This window comes from Cupressus sempervirens, chromosome 6 (assembly GCF_028749045.1).
Source record: "Cupressus sempervirens isolate cs-2001-9-10 chromosome 6, ASM2874904v1, whole genome shotgun sequence".
NCBI classification, from domain to species: domain Eukaryota; kingdom Viridiplantae; phylum Streptophyta; class Pinopsida; order Cupressales; family Cupressaceae; genus Cupressus; species Cupressus sempervirens.
This window is the reverse complement of record NC_143123.1, coordinates 668637195-668659100: the sequence shown is the minus strand read 5'-3', so window position 1 is coordinate 668659100 and position 21906 is coordinate 668637195. Positions and strand designations below refer to the sequence as shown.

General features: G+C 38.9%; 2 protein-coding genes across 3 annotated transcripts in view; one reads left to right on the top strand and one right to left on the bottom strand.

Annotated features, from left to right (window-relative positions):
- The window catches only part of LOC149553960 (protein EMBRYO SAC DEVELOPMENT ARREST 30-like), an 86029-nt gene that overhangs the window by 38264 nt on the left and 25859 nt on the right, over positions 1-21906 (top strand). The window lies entirely within an intron of this gene.
- Positions 736-1650, bottom strand: LOC149553961 (uncharacterized). The gene is made up of 2 exons (XM_089789966.1): positions 1288-1650; positions 736-1183 (listed from the first exon to the last, which is right to left on the bottom strand). The coding sequence occupies exon 2, from the start codon at positions 1127-1129 to the stop codon at positions 767-769; it is 363 nt and encodes a 120-aa protein (XP_089646092.1). The 5' UTR covers positions 1130-1183; positions 1288-1650; the 3' UTR covers positions 736-766.

Sequence of the window (21906 nt, the reverse complement as noted above, 5' to 3'; positions counted from 1 at the left end):
TGAAGATCCATGAAAGTTTGAAACATATGTCTATCAATGATTCAGTATCAATATCTGTAAACAAAATATAAAAACAAGGCTCCAGCTCAAGCCTCAGGCTCATAGTCATCATCATCCTCAAGTTCGGCTGCAGCCTCAGCCTCAGCCTCTGAGTATCCAGTCTGCCTAGTAGCAAGGCGTCTAATGTAGGTCCTAAAGGACTGCCGAGCCATATCTCCCGCATGTAAGATGGGCTCATGAACGTCGCTAGGGCCTGTGTCCGTGCGTGCACGTGTGTGTCTACCAATGCCTAAAGAACGTGCTCTAGCTGCCTCAGTCTCTATATCCACTTGGTCAACCTACACACGGTCTTCCTCAGTGAAGATTGAATCCACAACCTCTGTGAGCCACTTTGATTCTGGATCAATCTCCTCTAGAGTGATCGAAGAGGAGTCAGTGCCCAAAATTTGTCTGATCCTAATACGGAGGTTGTAATGAACAAAGACAAGATCATTCAACCTTTGCACCGTCAACCTGTTTCTCCTCTTCGAATGGATGTGCTCGAACATGGACCAATTGCGCTCACATCCATAAGCGCTGCTTGGCTGACTTAGAATATGAATGGTAATTTTTTGAAGTTTTGGAGTTGTGGCCCCAAACATTTGCCACCATCTATCTGAAATAAGGGAAAATAAAAACAATTAGTCTCATTTACAAATTACAACTCTAAAATTACATAATCAACTCTAAGTTTAGAATCTAGATTTATGAACATTGAATATATTATTTAATTTTTAACTGGCTGTAGTGTTGTCTGAGCATTTATGGCCATTTTGCCAGAGAAAAGTGGCCCCTCTTTATTGTTGAATTGGTCTAGCTCAACAATCGCAGCAACGCTAACTTCATCGCTACTCAACCTCTGAATTACTGTGTATAAGCCAGTGAGAAGCTCCGCATCCGCCTTGAACTCAGGACGGAAATGAAATGCTAGATTTAGATAGTAAGCTGCTGCATGGATGGGTCGATGGAGCTGATTCTGCCATCTCCTATCGATGATGTCCCAAATAGGGCCATACCTCTCCTGCACTCCTGCATATTGGGCTCTGATGGCCTCCTTGGCCCTATCCATGCCCTCATAAATGTAGCCCATAAAGGGCTTCTCCCCATCAGCAGTTCATAGCAAAGCTACAAGGGGCTCAGTGACCTACATATAAAGTAAAACAAAAAATTTGAGTCAAAACTTAAATATAAAATAATATAACTTAAAGTAAAAGTAAAATACTAAATGTTAAATTACAATAAATTTACCTTAAGGATTTCTCTAGCGGGTTTCCAAAAACCATCCTCATCAAATATGCAATCCGCCACATCTATCCCTGTAGTGGTCGTAGCATAGGAAGAGGAAATCCACTCCCACCCAACAAACATGCTCCTCAATTCATCCCTTAATGTCAACAAGGACTGCAGGGTGATGAAATTCGAGGCAAACCTCGTGATACTTGGGCGAACTAACTCCTTGCCTTCTGTGTACTTCCTCATTGTGCTAAGGACAAATGAATGATTATAAATGAATTTGCATATTTTTTTGCCCTTTCCACACATGACTTGACAAACTCAAGTTTGCCAATTTCCTCCAACATGAGGTCAATGCAGTGTGCCGCACAAGGGGACCAAAATATGGTGGGGTGCCTTTCCATCAAAAGTTTACCTACAACAATTTTAAGTCAATTATAAAATTCAAATTTCAAAATTCAAATAAATTTATTTTCAAAACTTGAAAAGTTAAAAGTTTACCTGCAGCAACATATTTTGCTGCATTATCCGTCACCACCTGGATCACATTTTGTTCCACCATCTTTGCTATGACTTCCTCAATAGCCTCACATAAGTATGTGGCATTTTTTACATGTGCGGAAGCATCAATGGATTTGATGAACATGGTATATCCTACAAGTAACAAAATAACGAATTATAATATTAAATGGATCATCAACAAATTAGCATTCAACAAATCAAAATTTACAATTATGTATGTAGGAAAGTAGAATTATCAATCACCTCCACAGGATACAAGAAAATTGAAGAGTGTTCTATTCCTCCTATCTGTTCAACCATCACTCATGATGGTGCAACCCTTTGCAATCCACTCCTTTCGGTTCTCCTCGGGCTCAATCCTCATATCCTCTACCATCTCATCCAAGAGGTATTCGCTCAACTCAGCCTCAATTCAGGCTTTAAACCCCGAATCACAAATAACAATTGCATCTATCATGTTCTGCCAATAAGGAGCCCTGTCACAAATAAAAATTTAGATGTCAAAGACTCAAATTATAAAACAAGAAGATATAATTAAAGTTTTACTTTTACTTTTAATTTTGACTTCAAAGAAAACAAAGAAAAAAGAATCAATTACCTGGCTGCAATAAATAGAATGTTGCAAAAGTACCAAAATTTGCATATCTCCTTTTTGGCAGCATCATGAATCTCCTTGTTCAAACCCATGCCCTCAAGAATGGGTTGGGAACCAAGAGTAATGCGGGGCACAAAGTAACTATCCATTTTGTTTTTCCGCACTCTAGGCTGCAATAGGTTGGTGTGGGACTCTGTCTCAATATGTGACCGACTAGCACTAGCACTAGCACTAGCACTAGCAAGAGCAGAAGAACTAGGATAAAAAGGAGGCCTAGAAGAACCCTCTCCAACACAACCTATGGATGCGGAAGCTGATGCAAATGCAGATGTGGATGTGGCTGCGGATGCGGGAACATGGGAGCCAATACCCCTTAACCCTTCAAGTTGCATTTTACTATTCGCTTTGTCTTTTTCAATTTTTTCTAATGCCATTAAGCAAGTGCGTTTTGCCTCAGGAGTTTGGTGAGTGCAAATTGTAACATCGTGTCCAGGTCTAGCAGCAATGTCGTATTTCAATCTATAAATACCTCCAGAAGTTATTTTTTCTTTACAAAACATACATTTTGTTTGATATTTGGTTCTTCCAAGAAACTCTTTGTTATATTTCCAACATTCATCTTTTTTACCCATTGCGAATTTGCGAAAAATGAAAGCAAAGGCTGCTGCAATAATTTTTTTAATGTAAAATATCAAAGTTTGAAGCTAATAAAAGCTACAAACAACAAACCTTAGTTTGCAACTTAGTAAAAATAAAGAACATTCAAGATCTAAACTAAAAATCTTGAAAACTATAAAAATTTAACAAAAAATGCATAATACACTGAAAATTTAACAAAAAATGCATAATACACTAACATGCAAAAAAAAAAAGAGCACTTACCTCTTGCAAATGAGTTGAGGAGTGTTGATATTGGCTCCTTAATGCTCCCAATGCAATTGATGGCCTCTCCAAATGGACTGCTGATCTCTTTGGTGCTCTTCCTTCTTGCCGGTTAGAAACCTATGGCTTTTCTTTTCTCTTCTTCGCTCTCACTTTTCCTCTCTTCTGCTCATGCTTAACAAATAGAAGGCCCTTTAGGGTTATAACAAAGAGAATAGGTCAAAAAGAAAGTTAAAAAAAAGTTATTTTTTTAAAATTTACTACTCCATACTTTTATGGCCGTAGGCAATTTCTTGGCGATTTTTACGGCCGATTAGGCAATTTCTTGGCGATTTTTACGGCCGATTCATGCAATTGTTTGGATGAATCGCCGATACCAGCGATTCACCCTATAAAATCGGGTGTGGCGATTCCCGACTCCAAAAAAATCGCCCACCTTGAATCTTATCACTGAATCGCCGATTCACGCAATTTTCGAGCGATTCTCATTATTTTGGTCAAGATGATCCACTATCAATTACCCATACTTTGCTTGATACTTCATTTGATAGTGCAGAATACAATACACGATTCTCAGCATCATAGTTTTCTTATTTCCTGGTAACATTTGTACAATTTACTTGCTGCTTTGTATTCTCAGGGCAATTAGATCTTTAGTGTCAAATTTTTCACATTTGAAGCATTTTGTTTTGGATAAATCTTTATTTGGTTTGTCATTTCTTTGATTACCCTTCTTCTTCTTGAAGTGCTTCATCTTACCTGTATAAGAATTTGTGTTGAGAACATGAAGTTCTTCATCTTCAGTTTTCAATTTTCCTCCTTAAGTTTCCTAGATTCTTCTTGAAGGCAACCTCCTTTTAAGTCTATTGAAGTCAGGAAGATTGTCTCTAGCACTTACTCCTTGTGAGAACCTTTTCGATGAATCCGGTAACCCATCTATAGCCATAAGTGTTAGCTCTTTGTCTTCAATTATGGTCCCTTTATTTGCAGGTTCATCTCTTAGACTAGCGATCCTTAAGAAGTATGAATTCATAGATTCTCCCTTTTTTATCTGTATATGATTTATTTGCCTTTTTAGTGCAAGGGTTTTAGTTGCATTGTTAACCTTATATGCATTTAATAATGCATTCATCATATAAAATGTTATCTGATGTTTCATTAGCATAGGTACTATTTCATTTTTCACTCCATATAATATGATTTGCCTGGCTTTCCTATTTCCTTTTCTCCACATAGTTTTATGAGGATCAACATCAGGTTGCTTGGATTCTTTATCAACAAACTGTTTCACATCATTGTCTTCAAGAATCGTCATAATTTTGAATTTCCAAGCAAAGAAGTGTTCTTTTCCATCAAACTTGTCCTCGGGTTTGATTGCGCTAGCCATTGAAGGTAGAAGGAAGTTGCTAGATATTTAAAGTCTGATTGTCAATTTGCAAAGCCTAGGTTTGACTACCCGAGCTCTGATACCATGTAAATTTTATGCAAATTCTGCTATAAATCAGACTGAGATAATACCTTTCTTTATTGCTGAAGATGGTCTTGAATGTGTAGACCTGTATATGAAGTGTAACTAATAATATAATAATTATTCTGGAAATATTCTTATCCCTGCAATAAATCGTACAGGGCAGTAATGTAGAGGAGCAGACTTAATTGTATCTCGTGTGTCCTCTATCCTCATTCTTACCTTATCTTTATATTACACTCAAGAGGCATGTCCTTAGAAAGGACATGACTCTTCCCAAGTCGGCTCAATATAAAGTAGGGATTATCTTGCCAAGATCGGCATCTTCAAGGAAATATAATTAGTTAGTAAAGATACTAACTAAAACTATGCAAAAGAAGATTATAATATCTTCCCAAGATAAATGCCGATTAGGTTAGATTATATAATAGGCCAATCCTTTCATAAGGAACTTCATGCTTTATTAGATCTTGAGCGATATACAATCAGACCAGTATTATTATCAAAATTACAGAATTAACACTGGAGAAATAGAGTAGGAGGAAGGTTATCAGGTCAAGATTTTCATATAAGTATGGTATTGCAAACCTATAAATTCTGAGTTACAGAAGAATGAAAATAACCAATTTATGAGTATCTACAAGCAACCAGAAAGAGGGAACAAAGGGAAAAATTGAAACCAGCCTATTTAATCGATATTTAGATAGCTAAACCATATCTGTCCTCAAAAGGTAGAAGTTGAGTCAGATGAAATTAATAAAAAAATGCTATATGATTTATCTGTGACACCCAAATATACAAATTTTGGCAGGATGCACTATAGCTTCTGCAGGGTGAAGAACTGAGACTCAAAGAAAACACTACAAGATGAAATGCTTCCCATTCTTCATGTGTTTATACTAAATTAGGCATGTGGTAATAAGAGATCTCCATTGTTGGTGGGTATAAATAGGCCTAAATACATCCTTGGAAACTGATTCCAAACAGAGATGGTGCTAGTTCAAATTAAACGGAAAATAAGCAAAACACAACTGAGCTGACCTTGCTTCATTGTCAAGTAAAGCTAATTTGGAGCCACATTTTGGTCTAAGAATAGTTTCCCGTAAATTAGTGTGTTTAATGCAGAGTTCCCAGACCTGCAGCTAGTTTGGTGAGTCCAGGCAAGTTACGGGTCGAGTCGACCCAGCCAAGTTAGAATGACTCTGACTTGGCTGAGTCAGACATGTGACTTGCTGAATCGCGAGTCACGGACTTGCCGAGTCTGAGCCAGGTGATTTGTTTGGTATCAATGAAAAGTTGGCATTTAAAAAACATAAAACTTTTTTTGAACTTATTTCTTCCTTGCAGCCTTAAAAACATTCAATTTGAGATGCAAAAGTCATGTCTAGAATTCAAGTGGCTCACTGAGTTTCAATAACATCATCAAACAGAAGCTACATGCATGTCACCCTTACCTACGATAGCTGCAATTTCTTGAGTTATTGTGCTTTGTTTGACAAGTAAGAGATTTGGAAATCACATTTTCAGGCTTGAAAATGCTACCCCTTGACCATGCTGCTCCTTGACCTTGCTAGGTGTGTTGTTTGCAAACCCCTGTTTTATTTTTGAATTACACAACTACTTACAGTATGCATAGTACGAATCATTATCTACACTCTTGTCATTAGTCTTCCTAGATATTACTTGTTGTATACTTGTCGTCTGGAAGACAACTTCCTTTTGGGGTTGATGATGTAGTCGGCATATAATGCCTATGTTGGGTTTGATAATATTGGTTATCTGTGAGTGTATTAATTGTCAACAATGTATTAATTTGCGTTTGTACCTATGTGATCGATGTATATTTATGTATTTCATCCAATATTATTTGGGGACGCGTCCCTAGTATTTTTTCAGGCATCCCCGTCCTGGAAATGTCCCGGGGAGTTGGGAATGCCTAGGGGACTTTGACTCTCAAAGTAAGACAAATTTGACAAATTTTAAGGTTCTATTATGTATGAGTTCATGCTCTATACAAGTTTTCATATGAATGTTTTAGATTTTTCTGTATATTATAATTTTCCTTGTATTATATAGCTGTACCCAAAATTGGCAAAAAAACTTGATGTCCTAGAAACTCGTCCCCCTGTCTCCTGCCGTACCCATCCCGGAAAGTTGGGATAACACTTATTTGATCAAATTAGCTTCTATTTGATGATGTTATTGTCTTTAAGCTTTATTCAATAATGGGTGCATGAAACAAGTTTCAAATCCTAAAAAATCTCTAAATTTCAAGGGGTCTTTCACTTTGCTGAGTCATTGGCAAGTCAGTAGTTGAGTTGGCCTTGCTGAGTCCAAGCCGAGTCTGAGTCTGGGAACTATGGTTTAATGAATGCACATGAAGGGTGTATCTTAATTAGATTGCGGCTGAGCTTTCAATCTGCTGCTTTTGCATTTTAGCATGATGCAATTTGTTTTGGATAATTAATTATATACATTTTCTGCTCTGTCTGATCCAAAGCAATTATCAAGGTTATACCTCAAATTAGTCGCCAACTTGTGGAAATCAGAGAGAGGACATTATGGGAGCAATAATTGACTAATTCTTACATAAAATGAGATTGCTGTAAATACTAATAACAATAAATCGGGAAACAATTCCATAATAATTTTAGAGTCTTAGACATGAGATAACATGGAGAAACTACTTTTTTTTATTGGTAAAAGGCTGAAGCTAGATTTTTTATTAATAATTAAAATTTATATTACAACTCCGTTCGTGCAGGCACTGGTACGAAAGAATGGGGTTGAGAAAGCCTCCAGTCGTGCCCGAGACTTATTCAGTCCTGAACCTTAAAAGATTACAAATCCCGACATAAAATTGCAGGGCTGTGATATGAGGACATGCCCTCATTTATAATTTTATTTATATTTTATACATTCTGCAATTTTATCTTCTAACTTATGCTTTTCGAAGCCAAAATACATACATGGGTTATTGCCATTTGACTGAGGGATTACAATTACAATGATGATTACCATACCACACACAATTTATAGCATTTCTGGATCCATCTTCAAAATAAATTTCTGTAGATCATCACTAAATTATCCCATCCTGAATACCTTGGCTGCTAAGCTTTCCCTGTTTCTGGACCACTTTTAGTTAACGTGTCATGCCTTGGTTATGTTTTGTTCATATGGTTATCCTTGACTACATGTTATTTAATTACTGGTTTGTGGGACTAGTTGGAAATCAGTTTTTAAGCAGTTACTGCTTGTGTTTTAGTGGGCAACCGCTTGAGGTTTTAGCTGAAGAAACTGGTCTGATTTTCTAAATGCTTTTTGGAGTTCAGTTTTGTATAGGTTGATACATTGACCAATTAAGAAGTTATCGTTATTACTTCGGAACTTTCTGGACTACAGTTATGTCTGAGTTGATATATTGAATGATTAAAGCAAATTATTGGTGTTACTCTACAACTGATTGGTTTCAAGTTTTGTAAATACATTACTAATTTCCTTCTCTTAGATTTGTATGTTGGTGACTATTGTCTAGTACAACAATTGTAGTTTATAGCTCAAGTAGGAATCAGAGCAAGTTTTTCCCTTTGGTGCAAGTTTTAGTGGGTGGTTTTTGTAGGTTGAAGCCAACAAAACTAGATCAAGTGGTAAAGAATCATTAGCTTTTTGCAAGGAGAGATTGAAAAGAAAGAAATAGATTGCACAGCATGAAATACAGAAACCCTTGATGGGGAAGCATGGATTATTAATTTGTGAGCTATTTTAATAAGCATGTCTAAATGAGTAGAGACTATGAAGTGTATCATGAAGGCTGTCATGCAAGTTGTCATTTCTGTTGGAAATATTGGGTGTTGCTGCTATCAAAGGAGAATCTTAAGGAAATTGAAACAGCAAGAAGGATAATATTTGCTGCTGTTTAATGTATTATAAAGTTAAAACCTTGACCTTATTCGGCTGGTTGAGCCCATTCATGTGTGGTGTGCAAACACTAACAAAATTTAATATTTTTGAGGCTTTTTTGACATTGACTGACCCTCTTGCTCAATTTGGGAAGAAATTAAGTTAAAATAAATTGGGTTGTACTAAGATGTGGACAACCTACTTGGAAGGATTGCCTTCCTTAGGTGAAGAGGTATGAGGAGGATATAAATAGAAGTTGTATTGAGGTAAATTAAAGTGATGAAAGGTACTTCTCTTACCCAATCAAACACAACACAATAGTAAATAAACAGAAAATTGTAGACAAAAACACTTGCTTTCTATTATTCTCAATGGAATGACATTACAATATTCAGAAAATAACATGCTACAACCACATGAATATTTCTATTATAGTAATCTGCAAGCCATAGCCACCATGTGCACCATTAGAACTACCCTTGGTAACCCCTATATGTTTTCCTTATATTGAGAAGTTTGATTGCCCTAAAAGGTTCTGGAAATTGTAATCCCCCCTTTTAAGGCGAACCATCTTTATATTAATTTTCCCTATATATATGCCAAGAATATGCCCCCAAATGGGTTTCGACTCATTGGATTATTTGAAGGGATTTTATTTTTTTCTCCTAAAGTAGCACAACTCTCGAAGACCATGTCTGAATTGTGTACCTGATTTTCTATTATAACCACTTTTCAGAAACCCTTCGAAGCGTGGACCGCAAAGAGCTATCTCGGACAAGTTTTGACTCCTTTTGAGAGCTTTTAAGGCCTTCAAAATTGAGATTAAAGTTTTTGTACCTGTTCATCAAAATAGAATATTCAATATCTTCGAAACTAGACATGATCTTGATATGAAACTTTATTGGCTTATAGATCCAAAATGAGCCTCCAGGATGTAATTAGAATAATCTATGTTCAAATGAAACTCTTACTAGAAATAGAAACCCTGCCCAAAATAACATTTATCGAAAAGCTAGAAAATATTTTTGGGTGATGGAAGAGATTTCTTTTACACCCTAAATGCTTCTGCATCGAACACCTGGGATAATTTCAGGGGTGATCATGTCACATCTCAAGCGTTCAGAGGAAAACCAAGGTGGTCAACCTCTTTCTTTTGATAACCATGATGAATCTTCAACAGGTTGTCTTTTTTTGTTTAACCAAGCGCTCTTCATATTTCTTGTATCTCGTGCTTTTGCTAACACGATTATCCAAGATGTCTTCTATTTCCTCTGTAGCTGAAGTAGGTGCTGAAATATTTCATTGTGCTTTTGCTATCTTATCTACAATGCTTCCTTCACGATACTTTGTCAAATCTGAAATATTAAACGTAGGTGAAATGTTGAGTTAATTAGGCAGTTGTACTTCATAAGCATTTTTTGAATCATGCTTCTTCAGGATTTTGCATGGTCCAATTTTTTTAATCTTCAACTTTTAATGTGTTTCTATTGGAAACCTCTTTTTTGTAGATGAACCATGACTTAACCACCAATATGAATTTTGTTATATCTCCTCTTCTGACCCGCCTTAGCCTTGTACTGATTATTCATTTTATTAATATGTTTTCTCACCTTTTCATGCAAATTCTTCAGCTTTGACACCACTCTTCTCCATTGTCCAACTTTTTCAATGTAGAAGCATTTTGGGGACTACTTCCATATGCAATTTGGAATGGTGATTTATTAGCGCCCTTATTAATAAAATTATTTAATGCAAATTATGTTTGTGGCAAAATCAATTCCCACCGCTTAGATTTATCTCCTACTAGGCATCTCAACAAATTTTCCAAACAACTATTCTCCACTTTTATCTATAACAATTAGTCTACGGATGGTGTCCAACCAATCCTCTACTACGCTTCTCTTTGATTAGGTTCTCCCTCATAGAACTCTTTGAAATGCACAATTGGCTACTTGTCAATAACATACCATCTTGGATTATAAAACCAACCATTTGGTCCTATCTAGAGTAATGGGTTTTGTGCAAGTTCTCTAATCCTCACCAAATTCAAGATCCTTAGGATACAAACTCTTGAGTTTTCTGAACCCAACAAGTTCACTTAACATCTTTGTCAACAAATTCTTGTCTCTGACTCAAGTCATCTGTAAATCTCTTAGACTTAAATGCCTTTGATTCAACTTTCCTTGACTATTCAAATACTGTAAAGCTTGATGGTCAATAATAAATCAAACTTTTTAGGCAATCTTTAGTGCCTAAACTACAGCATAAAGGACCTAATAGAAAAACACAATTTTTTTGTTGTTGCTGTCATTCAAATTCTCACTAAAATAAGCAATGGGTTTACCGTCTTGATTTAAAACAGCTCCAGTGACATTGCTACTAGCATCACTATCTACTTGAAATACTTTATTAAAGTTTGGAAGTGCCAAAAAAGGCTGCTTTGTAACTTTTCTTTTCAATAAATCAAAACTCTTTGTTGCTCTTGTAGTCATCTTAGACTCTTTTTAATCCCCTCTCATTGTTTCAGTTAGGGATCCACATATACTACTAAACTTTTTTGGTAAGCTTTTTGTAAAAGCTAGCCAAACCATGAAACTTTCTTTAACTCAATGACACTCCTTAGAGTAAGCCATTGAAGGATAGCCTTGACTTTCTTTGAGTCCATTTTAAGACCATCTATTGAGACAACAAATTTTTGGTACAACTCTTTCGTAAAATTGTATTGCTTTAGGTTAATCAACAACTTTTTTTCACTCAACTTCTCAAAGACCTTATGAATATGCATTATATGCTCTTCCAATGTCTTATTGAAGAACAAAGTGTCATCCAAGTGAACAATAACAAACTTATTCAAAAACTCTTTTAATGCCTTGTTCATGAGCCACACGAATGTGCTCGGTGCATTGGCTAGCCCAAAGGGCATGATTAACTACTTGTACAAGCCCTCCTATGTCTTGAAGGTTGTTTTCCCTTCATCTCCTCTAATTTGGATTTGGTGATATCCACTCTTCATATATATTTCTTTGTGAAGTTCTCAGCTCCACTCAAACAATCCATAGTGTCTTCCATCTTTGGCAAGAGAAACCTATATGTGATTGTAATTTGTAATGGGCACCCTAGAAATGCCCAAAAACTAAACCAATTGCTGAAAGCGATTTGAATGTCTTTGCATAGATTTCAATCCACATAACATGAACAAGAAGGAATTTATGCTAATTGAAGATTGAATTGCTGTTGAAATAATATTAGTTCTCAAAATGATAAAATCAAATACATAGTAATGGATTCCAAAGGCCAAACCCCAAGGGAATGACGTCTAGAATGTCACAAGAGAGGATGAACGTCCTCTAATGCCAAGATCAAATCTCTAACTCACACCTCCAAGCTTTTATCAAATGCAGTTCACAATCATTCGATGCTAAACAATGAAGCTCCCACCTCTATTTATACTTTCCCTACACCCTTCTAGAAGGAAATCAAATATTAATTAATTGCAAGTACTAGAAGCTTCCCCCTTCCAATAATTAATGCACTCTCTAGAAACTCCTCCCTTGCAATTAATTGTGCTTCTAGAAAATTAAATTATTGGAGGCTTCCCCCTTTCCAATAATTAATACACACTCTAGAAGCTTCTCTCTTGTAATACAATAATTAATTAAATATAAAATCATCTTTTAATTTTTTATTTATTTGATGACTTTATAGGAAATTAATTTAATTGCTAAAGTGGGGACATTACAGTCCGCCCTCCTTGAAATTGCTTGTCCTCAAGCAATCCAACAACACAATTAACTCCAACCTCCACTTGGATCCCAATTGAAGTAATGTGATATCCTAGTGGACATTAAACCAATTGCAAACCAGCATCATTAGGACCACCCACATGTCCTGCAGCCTAGCACCCAAAATTTGTGTTGATGATGTAGAAGTCTGAATGTCACTAGAAGGCAACTCCATAGAAGATCTATGAAAACTCTTCTTCCTGGTATCCACCCACATAATATATATTGGATTGGAATCCTGATCATCACCAACATGCATTGAAAAAGATGTAGCGACAAGCGAACCATATGCGCTCATGCTAACTGTATCAACAATAAGTGTAGCCGCATCAAAATATATGGACATAGGAACAACACTAATTGCCGCAATAGAAAACTGAACCGGATCTGTGGTTGATGAAAACTCATAATCATCAACATGTGCACCATCATTAGAACACACATCAACAACTCCATGCATACTGCTAAACTTCTCGTTGGATGGTTCAACTGACACAGAAGTGATTGCTAATATAACAGTATCCTCGCATTCTCCTAATCCCACTATTGTTGCATCGCCATCCCCTAACAAAGCCTCATATGTGGACTCCTGACTTGGCACACACGACTCAACACCAGATTGCGAATCAATAATACTGGAAACACCCACATCACCAACATCATAGCTGGGTGGCTCCATATGTGTCTCGATCCCACTTGAGGAATCAACTACCTCTTGCACTGGAGCAACATAGAAATCGTCAATGTTGACGCCCATTTGTCTAGCCATAAGTTGCAACATCATATCCATTTGCCTATTCCGCTCCTATTGCATCATATCCATTCGCCCATTCTGCTTTTGTTGCATCATATCCATTCGCCTATTCTGCTCCCGTTGCATATGCTACCTCTCCTCTAATGTACCCAATGACCGTCTGAACATCACATCCTGATCTGGACTGATATACATTTTGTCAAACACTTTTCCCTCTATCCGGCTATCCCAAATTCCCTATAAGACCTCCACAAGATGGTAGGACTAAAATCTCTGATTCAGATGAGGATAACACTACAGAGGAGAGCAACATTCCTGAGGATGAGAAGTCATTAGCACGATTAATGGGGGCTTAGAAGGCAATCACATTTAAGATCAAGGGTACTATCCAAGGGCAAAAAGTGATCTCACTTATTGACATTGGGGCTACACATAATTTTATTGATGCACAATTGGTAGCGAAGAGAGGTCTACAGACCGAGGAGCACGCCAGGTTTAGAGTCATGGTAGCTAATGGTGACAAACTGTTATGTACTCATAAGATATCTAATCTTCACATCAGGTTTGGAGATGACTATGAGTTGGAAGATGAGTTCTATGTGGTAGACATGGGAGACTATGATGTCATCCTTGGCATGACATGGATGGCCTCGCTAGTAGAGTTCACACCCTGTAATGGGCAGCTCTGATACCACTGTAATGGGCACCTACCGGTTATAACTTTGTGAAACACTTTGCAAGTAAGCATTGATACCACTGTAATGGGCACCTCCCGGTGATAACTTCGTGAAACACTTTGCAAGTAAGCTCTGATACCACTGTAATGGGCACCCACCGGTTATAACTTTGTGAAACACTTTGCAAGCAAGCTCGGATACCACTGTAATGGGCAGTTCTGATACCACTGTAATTGGCACCCTAGAAATGCCCAAGAACTAAACAAAATGCTGAAAGCGATTTTAATGTCTTTGCATAGATTTCAATCCACATAACATGAACAAGAAGGAATTTATGCTAATTGAAGATTGAACTGTTGCTGAAATAATATTAGTTCTCAAAATGATAAAATCAAATACATAGTAATGGATTCCAAAGGCCAAACCCTAAGGGAATGACGTCTAGAATGTCACAAGAGAGGATGAACGTCCTCTAATGCCAAGACCAAATCTCTAACTCACACCTTCAAGCTTTTATCAAATGCAATTCACAATCATCCGATGCTAAACAATGAAGCTCCCACCTCCATTTATACTTTCCCTACACCCTTCTAGAAGGAAATCAAATATTAATTAATTGCAAGTACTAGAAGCTTCCCCCTTCCAATAATTAATGCACTCTCTAGAAACTCCTCCCTTGCAATTAATTGTGCTTCTAGAAAATTAAATTACTAAAGGCTTCCCCTTTTCCAATAATTAATACACACTCTAGAAGCTTCTCCCTTGTAATACAATAATTAATTAAATTAATTAAATATAAAGTCACCTTTTAATTTTTAATTTATTTAACGACTTTATAGGAAATTAATTTAACTGCTAAAGTGGGGACATTACATAATCTTATTGATAACCTGAGAGTTTGTACATATTCTCCATTCTCCATTTTTCTTTGGTGCTAAGACTTGTTGGTACAACACATGTTCTCAAATTCTCCCGAATCAACGTCTTCTGCAACAACTCTTGCACTTGTCTGTTTTACTTTTCACTCTTTGTTGGAGTCATTCTATTTGTTACCTTATTTAACAAACTGACTTTAGGAATCAAATAATTTAAATGACTAATCTTTCTTATTGGTGGCAATCCATAGGCACATTTTCAAATACAATACCCTAAAGCTCATCCAACAAATCTATAACTTCTTTAGGTACATTTGCTACTTCCTCTTTATCAACTTTTGTAATTAATACAAAATACATTCTAATGCGTCATGCCTTCTAAAAACTTGCTTCTATCAACTAAACATACTTTTGCACTACTGCACACCTTTTCCCTTTGTTTCTTTTAGTGGCTTCAACTTGTGTTGGACTACATCGTTTGTCAAAGAATAGTTATTTGCTTACACATCATGTATTGCATGACGATCAAATTGCCTCAGCTTAACAACAAATGACAAACACTTTAAGGCATAATATCATATAATACCTGATCATGATAGTTTCCAATTTTGAACTTTATCAAACATTGTTCATTGACTAAAGCTTTACGATTATTTTGCAACTAAGCAATCCAGTAGGGATTCATATGCTCCCTTCTCTCCAACTTCAATTTATTAACCATTTCCTTTGAAATAGGCTTACCATTTCCTTTGAAATAGGCTTATTAATACTATTATAATTGATAATGACATCACATACTTTACTATTACACTTACATTTTGTGTGAAGTAGATCCTTTGCTCAAGTTCCTTCTCATCATTTAGCAAGGTTCTTTTGCTAACATGGACCTCTCTTCTTCCAACATCTTCAAAATGTGACGGCTCAACATCTTCATCTACAAGTGCAGCTTGTGCATTTTCATTTGGTTTTCTATTTGTCCTCCCTTGATTTCGGGGACATCATATACTCAGTATCTTTCTATCTATGTTATTTTGATTGTGAGGATAATAGGAATTATTTCGCCTTTGATTCTAACTGTTACTAGATTCACCATTCTTCTTTTGATCTTCATTTTAGCCTCCATAAGACCATTTATTGGACTTCCCACCACGACCTCTTCCATTTTGCTCACCCTCAAACTTCTTGTTCTGTTTTTTGTCTACCTTCAAGGCAAATTGATTGCACCTTCAATGGTTGACATTCTTATCATTATCAACTCTTATTGAACACTAGGCCTCAACCCATATATGTAGTAGACAACCTTGTCCAGATTAGCTTTAGAATGACCCATATTGATAACTACTTAATAGAACTCTTTTGTATAATTCATGGATAGATCTTCCTTCTTACTTCAACCCTTGCATTTTCTTTAGTAAATCAAGCTTATAGTCAACATGAATGAACCATCTCTTCATTTTTTCCACCATCCTATTCTATCTTGTAATCTTCTCCTTCCTTCTATCTCTCTCCAATCAAACCTCTTTCTACCAAATTTTAGCATGACCTTTCAGCTTGGCCGTTGCAAATCAGACCCTCTTAGGATCTTCTACTTCATACCCAAAATACTCTTCCATATCATTGATCCAATTGGTCAACTCTTCAAGAGTAAGATTTCCATAAAATGTGAAACCTCAATTTTTGGTCTCTTTCCAATCTTGGAAATGACCTTAAAAAACCTAGCTTCACTAGGATCTCTAGCCGTTTCTTACTCTTATTCAAACCGTCCTTTTGATTCATCCTCACTTTCATCTCTTGCCCTAATATCGACTCCTCTACGTAGCTCCTCTTGCAGTGTTTGCACTTGTCTTTGGAGGGCTCTACAACCCTCTTCTATAACATCAACATTTCTTACCCCTCAGTTCCTTTGTGAAGGCATTTCTCCACACTTATCTCTTAGGTCCACAACCATAGTCTTGGAGCAAAGTGCCTCATGTTCAACAATCCATCTACACACCTAGGAACTTCTAAGCTAATACCACTTGAGGAAAGTGTTTACCGTACTAGGTGAATGAATTAGTGCATATAGACGATAGATAAGAACAACAGAACTCCTTTTATTACTCACATATGCCAAGAGATTACATACAAAGGATGATTACAATGATCCCGGAGGGTGTATAAATATTTTTCGAAGAATTTTCTCGAGGGGGTTTGTTGGCTACATGACAATTACTGAAGGGCCCATCGGCTACAACAAGAACCTTCCCGAAGGAGCTTATACCGATGGGATATATCTTGACACACACCCTGTCGGCTATACAATATTTACCGACATCATCCCCCCCAAAAAGAAAAGTCGTCTCCGGATGACAACACAACAAAACTTAAAATAACTAATTGCATTTATTCATGAAAACAACATATACACCATGCATAGACATCATGAACCAGAAGGTTGTGTCTCAAACTGTGAAGACCGGTTGCGTCGAAGTTGATACACTTGATCCGTCTGGACCTTCAAATCAGCTCTGATCTGAGAATTCTCCTCCACTACTTTCAGCATCAAGGTGACCTCCTGGCACTCAACTTCTTTCTGATCATAAGTGTTCTTTGCTGAGTCCTCCTGTAGTGCTGTTGCCAACTGCTGTTCCGTTGCTGCTAATTGTTGTTTTGCCTGTTGCGTCCCTCGTGCACTTTCCTCAAGTTGTGCTAACAGGGCTGTCCGCGCCACTTCCCAAGCAATCTGCTGGGTGGCAAGTCGGTCGGCCATCTCCTCCCGAGCCTTCTCGGCCGTCTCTCGAGCTTCCTGCCCAGCCTTTGCCCGTCTTCTCTCTGTAAGCACCAACTCTGCTAGGGACTTGCTTCGCTCTGTGATGTCAACAAGGCATGAACTAACATCCTTATCCTTCTCTTCCACTAGTGGTAGAGGGTCTGTCACTTGCACCCCTCCATCTACTTTCTTTGCTGCTGCTACACTCTGATCCTCCACACTCGGCGATGCTAGTACCTCGACTACCTCGTTGTTCGACCAAATGGCCTACAACTGCAGGTCCTCTCTCATGGGAGACTGGATGGAGGGACCTCTAGTAATAGGGGCAAGTAGTCGCTGCCTCAAGTACTCACTCACCCGACTCGCTGAGCTCATCCGTTCCACTGCTGGCACCTGGGGTTTTGCTTCCGGTATACTGAAGTCAACATCCTGATCCGTTGCCTCATCCAACATAGTGTCTGCTATGGTGACTACTGCATCCGTCCCAATCACCTCTAGACGGACCTGCTTCTGTGTGCCTTCTTAACTGACTCCTCCCTTAGTGGTTGCCGGCTCCACTACAGGAGATGACTGAGGCAAACTCGTTGCTATAGGTACAGGGGTCGGTTCTTGAACCGCTGGCTGAGGCTGTGATCCCATAGGTTGCATACCTGTAGGCGTGCCTGCTGGTGATGTTGTCCTCTGGCTGACTGAAGGTTGGGGGGCCGCTGAATGTGGAATTGATCTTGCTATTGCTGTTCGTGATCTGGGATTTAGAGTGACTGGGGTCATTACCACTGGATGTCGAAACTGTTCGAAACTTGGGATGTGAACATCTGCCATGGTGTGCATATGCGGAGCTGAAAATGACAAAATTGATGGTGTGGCAGTTACAAGCGTAGTCGGCAACTATCGTGGAAAGTGAAGTCGGGTCGCTGAAATCACCCCAACTTCCTCATCATCTTCCTCATCCTAGTCCACCTCCTCCATATCCTCTAACTTGTCCTCCTCACAAGATGTACCCTGGCGGCCACTATCTATGTTGCCCGATTCCTCCATCTCCTGTCGCACCTTCTTCTGACCAACGCACTTTTGGCCTGCAGGCGAGTCTAAATGCTTTCGTTGCATTATCGGAGGCTCGCCAGGTACTGCGGGACTTGGCTGTATTTCCAACTTGTCTTGGGGTATTGTCCTCGCAGTTGCCTTGAGAAAGAGTCCGATGGCATAATGCGGCATGTAAAACGTTTTATGCTGCAATGTCATGAACTCATCCATACGCGTGGCCAAAAGAGAAGCCTAGTCATACACCTTCCCGTTCATGAGTCCGTTCATCATACTGACCAATGGAAAGGAAATGTCTGACGCCCGGCTGGATCCTGTTAGTCTACTCTTTACCACGTCCATGAGGCACTTCCAATGGCCTTCTCCAATGTCAGATTTCCGCAACCCTCTTCCCCTCGAAGTGCCAATAAGGGCATCTTTCTGTTGTTGTACCTAGTCGTTGCACACTAACTGTACCAGCTGCAATTTCCTCTCCTTGTTCATCTTTTGTGGCTTACTGTCAATTTTCTTGCCTCCTTGTGCCATGCCTGGTATGTCAAATACTCTGGTAAAGTCAGCTGGCCGAAATGAAACCATCATATCGTACCCCAAATACAGAACTGAACTCTTCCGGGAATGCCTGTCATATGCCTCGATCATGGGACGCAATACACCTTCAAAGTCTCGGATACAAAAAACTGGCATCCGGATTGCCCACTCCACCTATGCCTTTCAGATGCTTGCTTTGACGAGCTGGGTATCCGGATTTTCATTCCACCACTTCTTGTAGTCCAATCCATTCAATCCTTCGAACACTACATTCTGCGGCGTTGTTTGTACCTCTGGCTGATTCTATACCTTGGCCCTTTGCTTGCCCTTGTCCTTTTCGTGTGGCCGCGCTGTAGAAGGCTCTGCCTGCACATCTTGACTCATAGCTGAATCCTGATCGAGTTGCTTCCACCAAGCCCTCTTTCCGGCTGATTGAATACCTACTACGCCTTTATCAGTTTGTTGAGTATATTGCCGTTAGGTCAGTTACTTATTCTGTACGGCTACAAAAATTCCCCTCCTGACCTTTGTATGGACGCTGGCCTTTATCCTTACTCCTGTATGGTACGGCCGTATGGCTGTGCTCCTGCAATTGGTTCCTCTTCTACAATCAACGTTTTCACTCTTCCACCCTTTTCATACTCACTCTGCTAAACATTTGAACACTACTCAACCTACCCCACCATTGCTATGCCAACGTACAAAATTCCTTCTTATGCACTATCGCCAATAAGTAACTTTGAATTTCCGTACGTGTACGGATATCCTACTCTTCCTTAGACGTTGCTAATTGTCGTACAGTACAATAAGACTTGATGCCTCCAGACCACGAAATACCATGTTCGATGTGAGGGCCGTATGGGTGGGCGATGTACGGCTTATACTGTGTTCTTCTTACCAAAATGTCGTACGGTGCTTGGAACATATGAAACTTGCTACTACAAATGTACGGTGATTAAATTTGCTTGCTCCTTCCCTTGACTTAGGTACGGTGTTACTCTTACCTTGACTATGTACGGTTTTAGAGGTATAACAAATGCCGTATGGTATTTACTAGCAACCCTTATACTTCCTCCTGTGTCCGTAAAGTGTCCGCCTAAAAGTGTGGAGATGTTTTATGAGCCGTATGTTGCCTCTAGACGAGTAAGTGTGCCTCCAGAATTACTTATGTGTCACACATACTAGGTAAGTCGTTGCAATAAATACCGTACGAGTGCAATGTGTGAACAAATTGCAAGGACATGCCGTATGGTGGTCACCGTATGGTGTTGATGACTTAGACTCATCGTACGGTTCATTCCTGATGCCATACGGTCACTTGATTGTACGGTGCTTTTCTTCACCCTTTTCTTTTCCAATTTTTTAAAATTTTTTTTTAAGTTATGCTCCCTAGTATTTCCCAATGGCGGCTTAGCTGGCGCGTGATAAATTTTCAACTTACACCCGTTCACTGTGTCCGAAACTTCCTATCCATCCAGTGTTCATAACTTGATTGCTCCATTATCGCCTACTTCCTGAATCTACTATGGCCCGACCCACTTAACTTTGAACTTGCCTGGTTTGATCTCATTTCGACCATCGTACTTCAACACCCATTGTCCGGGTTGAAACTTGTTCAGTTTCAAGTGCTTATCGTGCCATGCTTTGCGCCTGTTCTGTGTCACCTCCGTCGCCCACTGTGCCAATATTCGCTTCTCCTCGAGCTTGTTCAATTTATGCAGCCACTCCCTTAAGCTTTCCATGTTGCCTAACTTATTTTCCAACGCGATCCTCAGGCTTGGCATCATGAACTCAGCCAGTACTTGCTCATAGATAAATCTTGCTGTACTTACCTCCAAGTTATTTGGTAGTGCATGTGCCTCTACCCACTTGGTCAGGTACTCCGTTGCTACGATGATGTATCGACATCTTCTGGTTTTGCTTGCTTTCAGGGGTTCGATGAAGTCCAATCCCCATCTTTAAAAAAGTTCCTAGGCGTGGGAGGGGTTAAACAGCATGAAGTCTCTCTTCAGTGGCTTCCCGACCCGTTGGCAAGTGTCACACCCAACGACCCATTCCCACGCGTCGTTGTATACCGTTTGCCACCATAGTCCTGCCAACAATATTTTCCGTGCCATGGTATTAGGTCCCATGTGTCCTCTTGTTGGACCCTCATGTGCTTCCTTCAACACTTGTGGTATTTCTTCCTCTAACACACACCGTCGCAGGATGTGATCAGGCCCCATCTTGTAGAGCAATCCGTTGATCAACTGAAAGGTACGGCTTCTGATTATCAAATTGTGCCTTTCATTTGGTGGCATTTCACTTGGGAACTGGCTTATTGAAAGGTATTCTCCAAAGCTCATGTACCATTTCGGCAGTACTGCAATCTGAAACAACTGTGCACCAGGAAAGTCTTTGTTCACTCCGTCCGTCGGTTCTCCTGTTTTGATTCTCGACAGATGATCTGTGCTGACATGTTTCTTCTCAGGCCATACAATGATTTTGAAGGTGAACTCCTGCAATAGAATCAACCACTTGCTGATTCTGCCTTGAATGACAAGTTTATTGATCATATATAACAAAGCCTAATGGTCGACATAGAACACAAACGGCATCACCATCAAGTAATGACGGAACTTTTGTATGGCATAGACCATTCTCAATGCTTACCGTTATGTTGTACTGTAGTTCTGCTCAACTTTTGATAACAGTCGGTTGGCAAAGTATATCGGGTGATCCAACCCGTGGCTCCCCGTTTGCGCCAAGGTTGCTCTGATTGCATAGTTGGACGCATCGACATGAACATGAAACTCTTTGTTCCAATCTAGATACGCCAAGATGGGAGCCGTAGCCAATCGTACCTTGAGCCCTTCAAA

Excerpts from the sequence above, each read along its gene's own strand:
- LOC149553961 (XM_089789966.1), bottom strand. The coding sequence starts at position 1,129 with ATGGGCTACATTTATGAGGGCATGGATAGGGCCAAGGAGGCCATCAGA.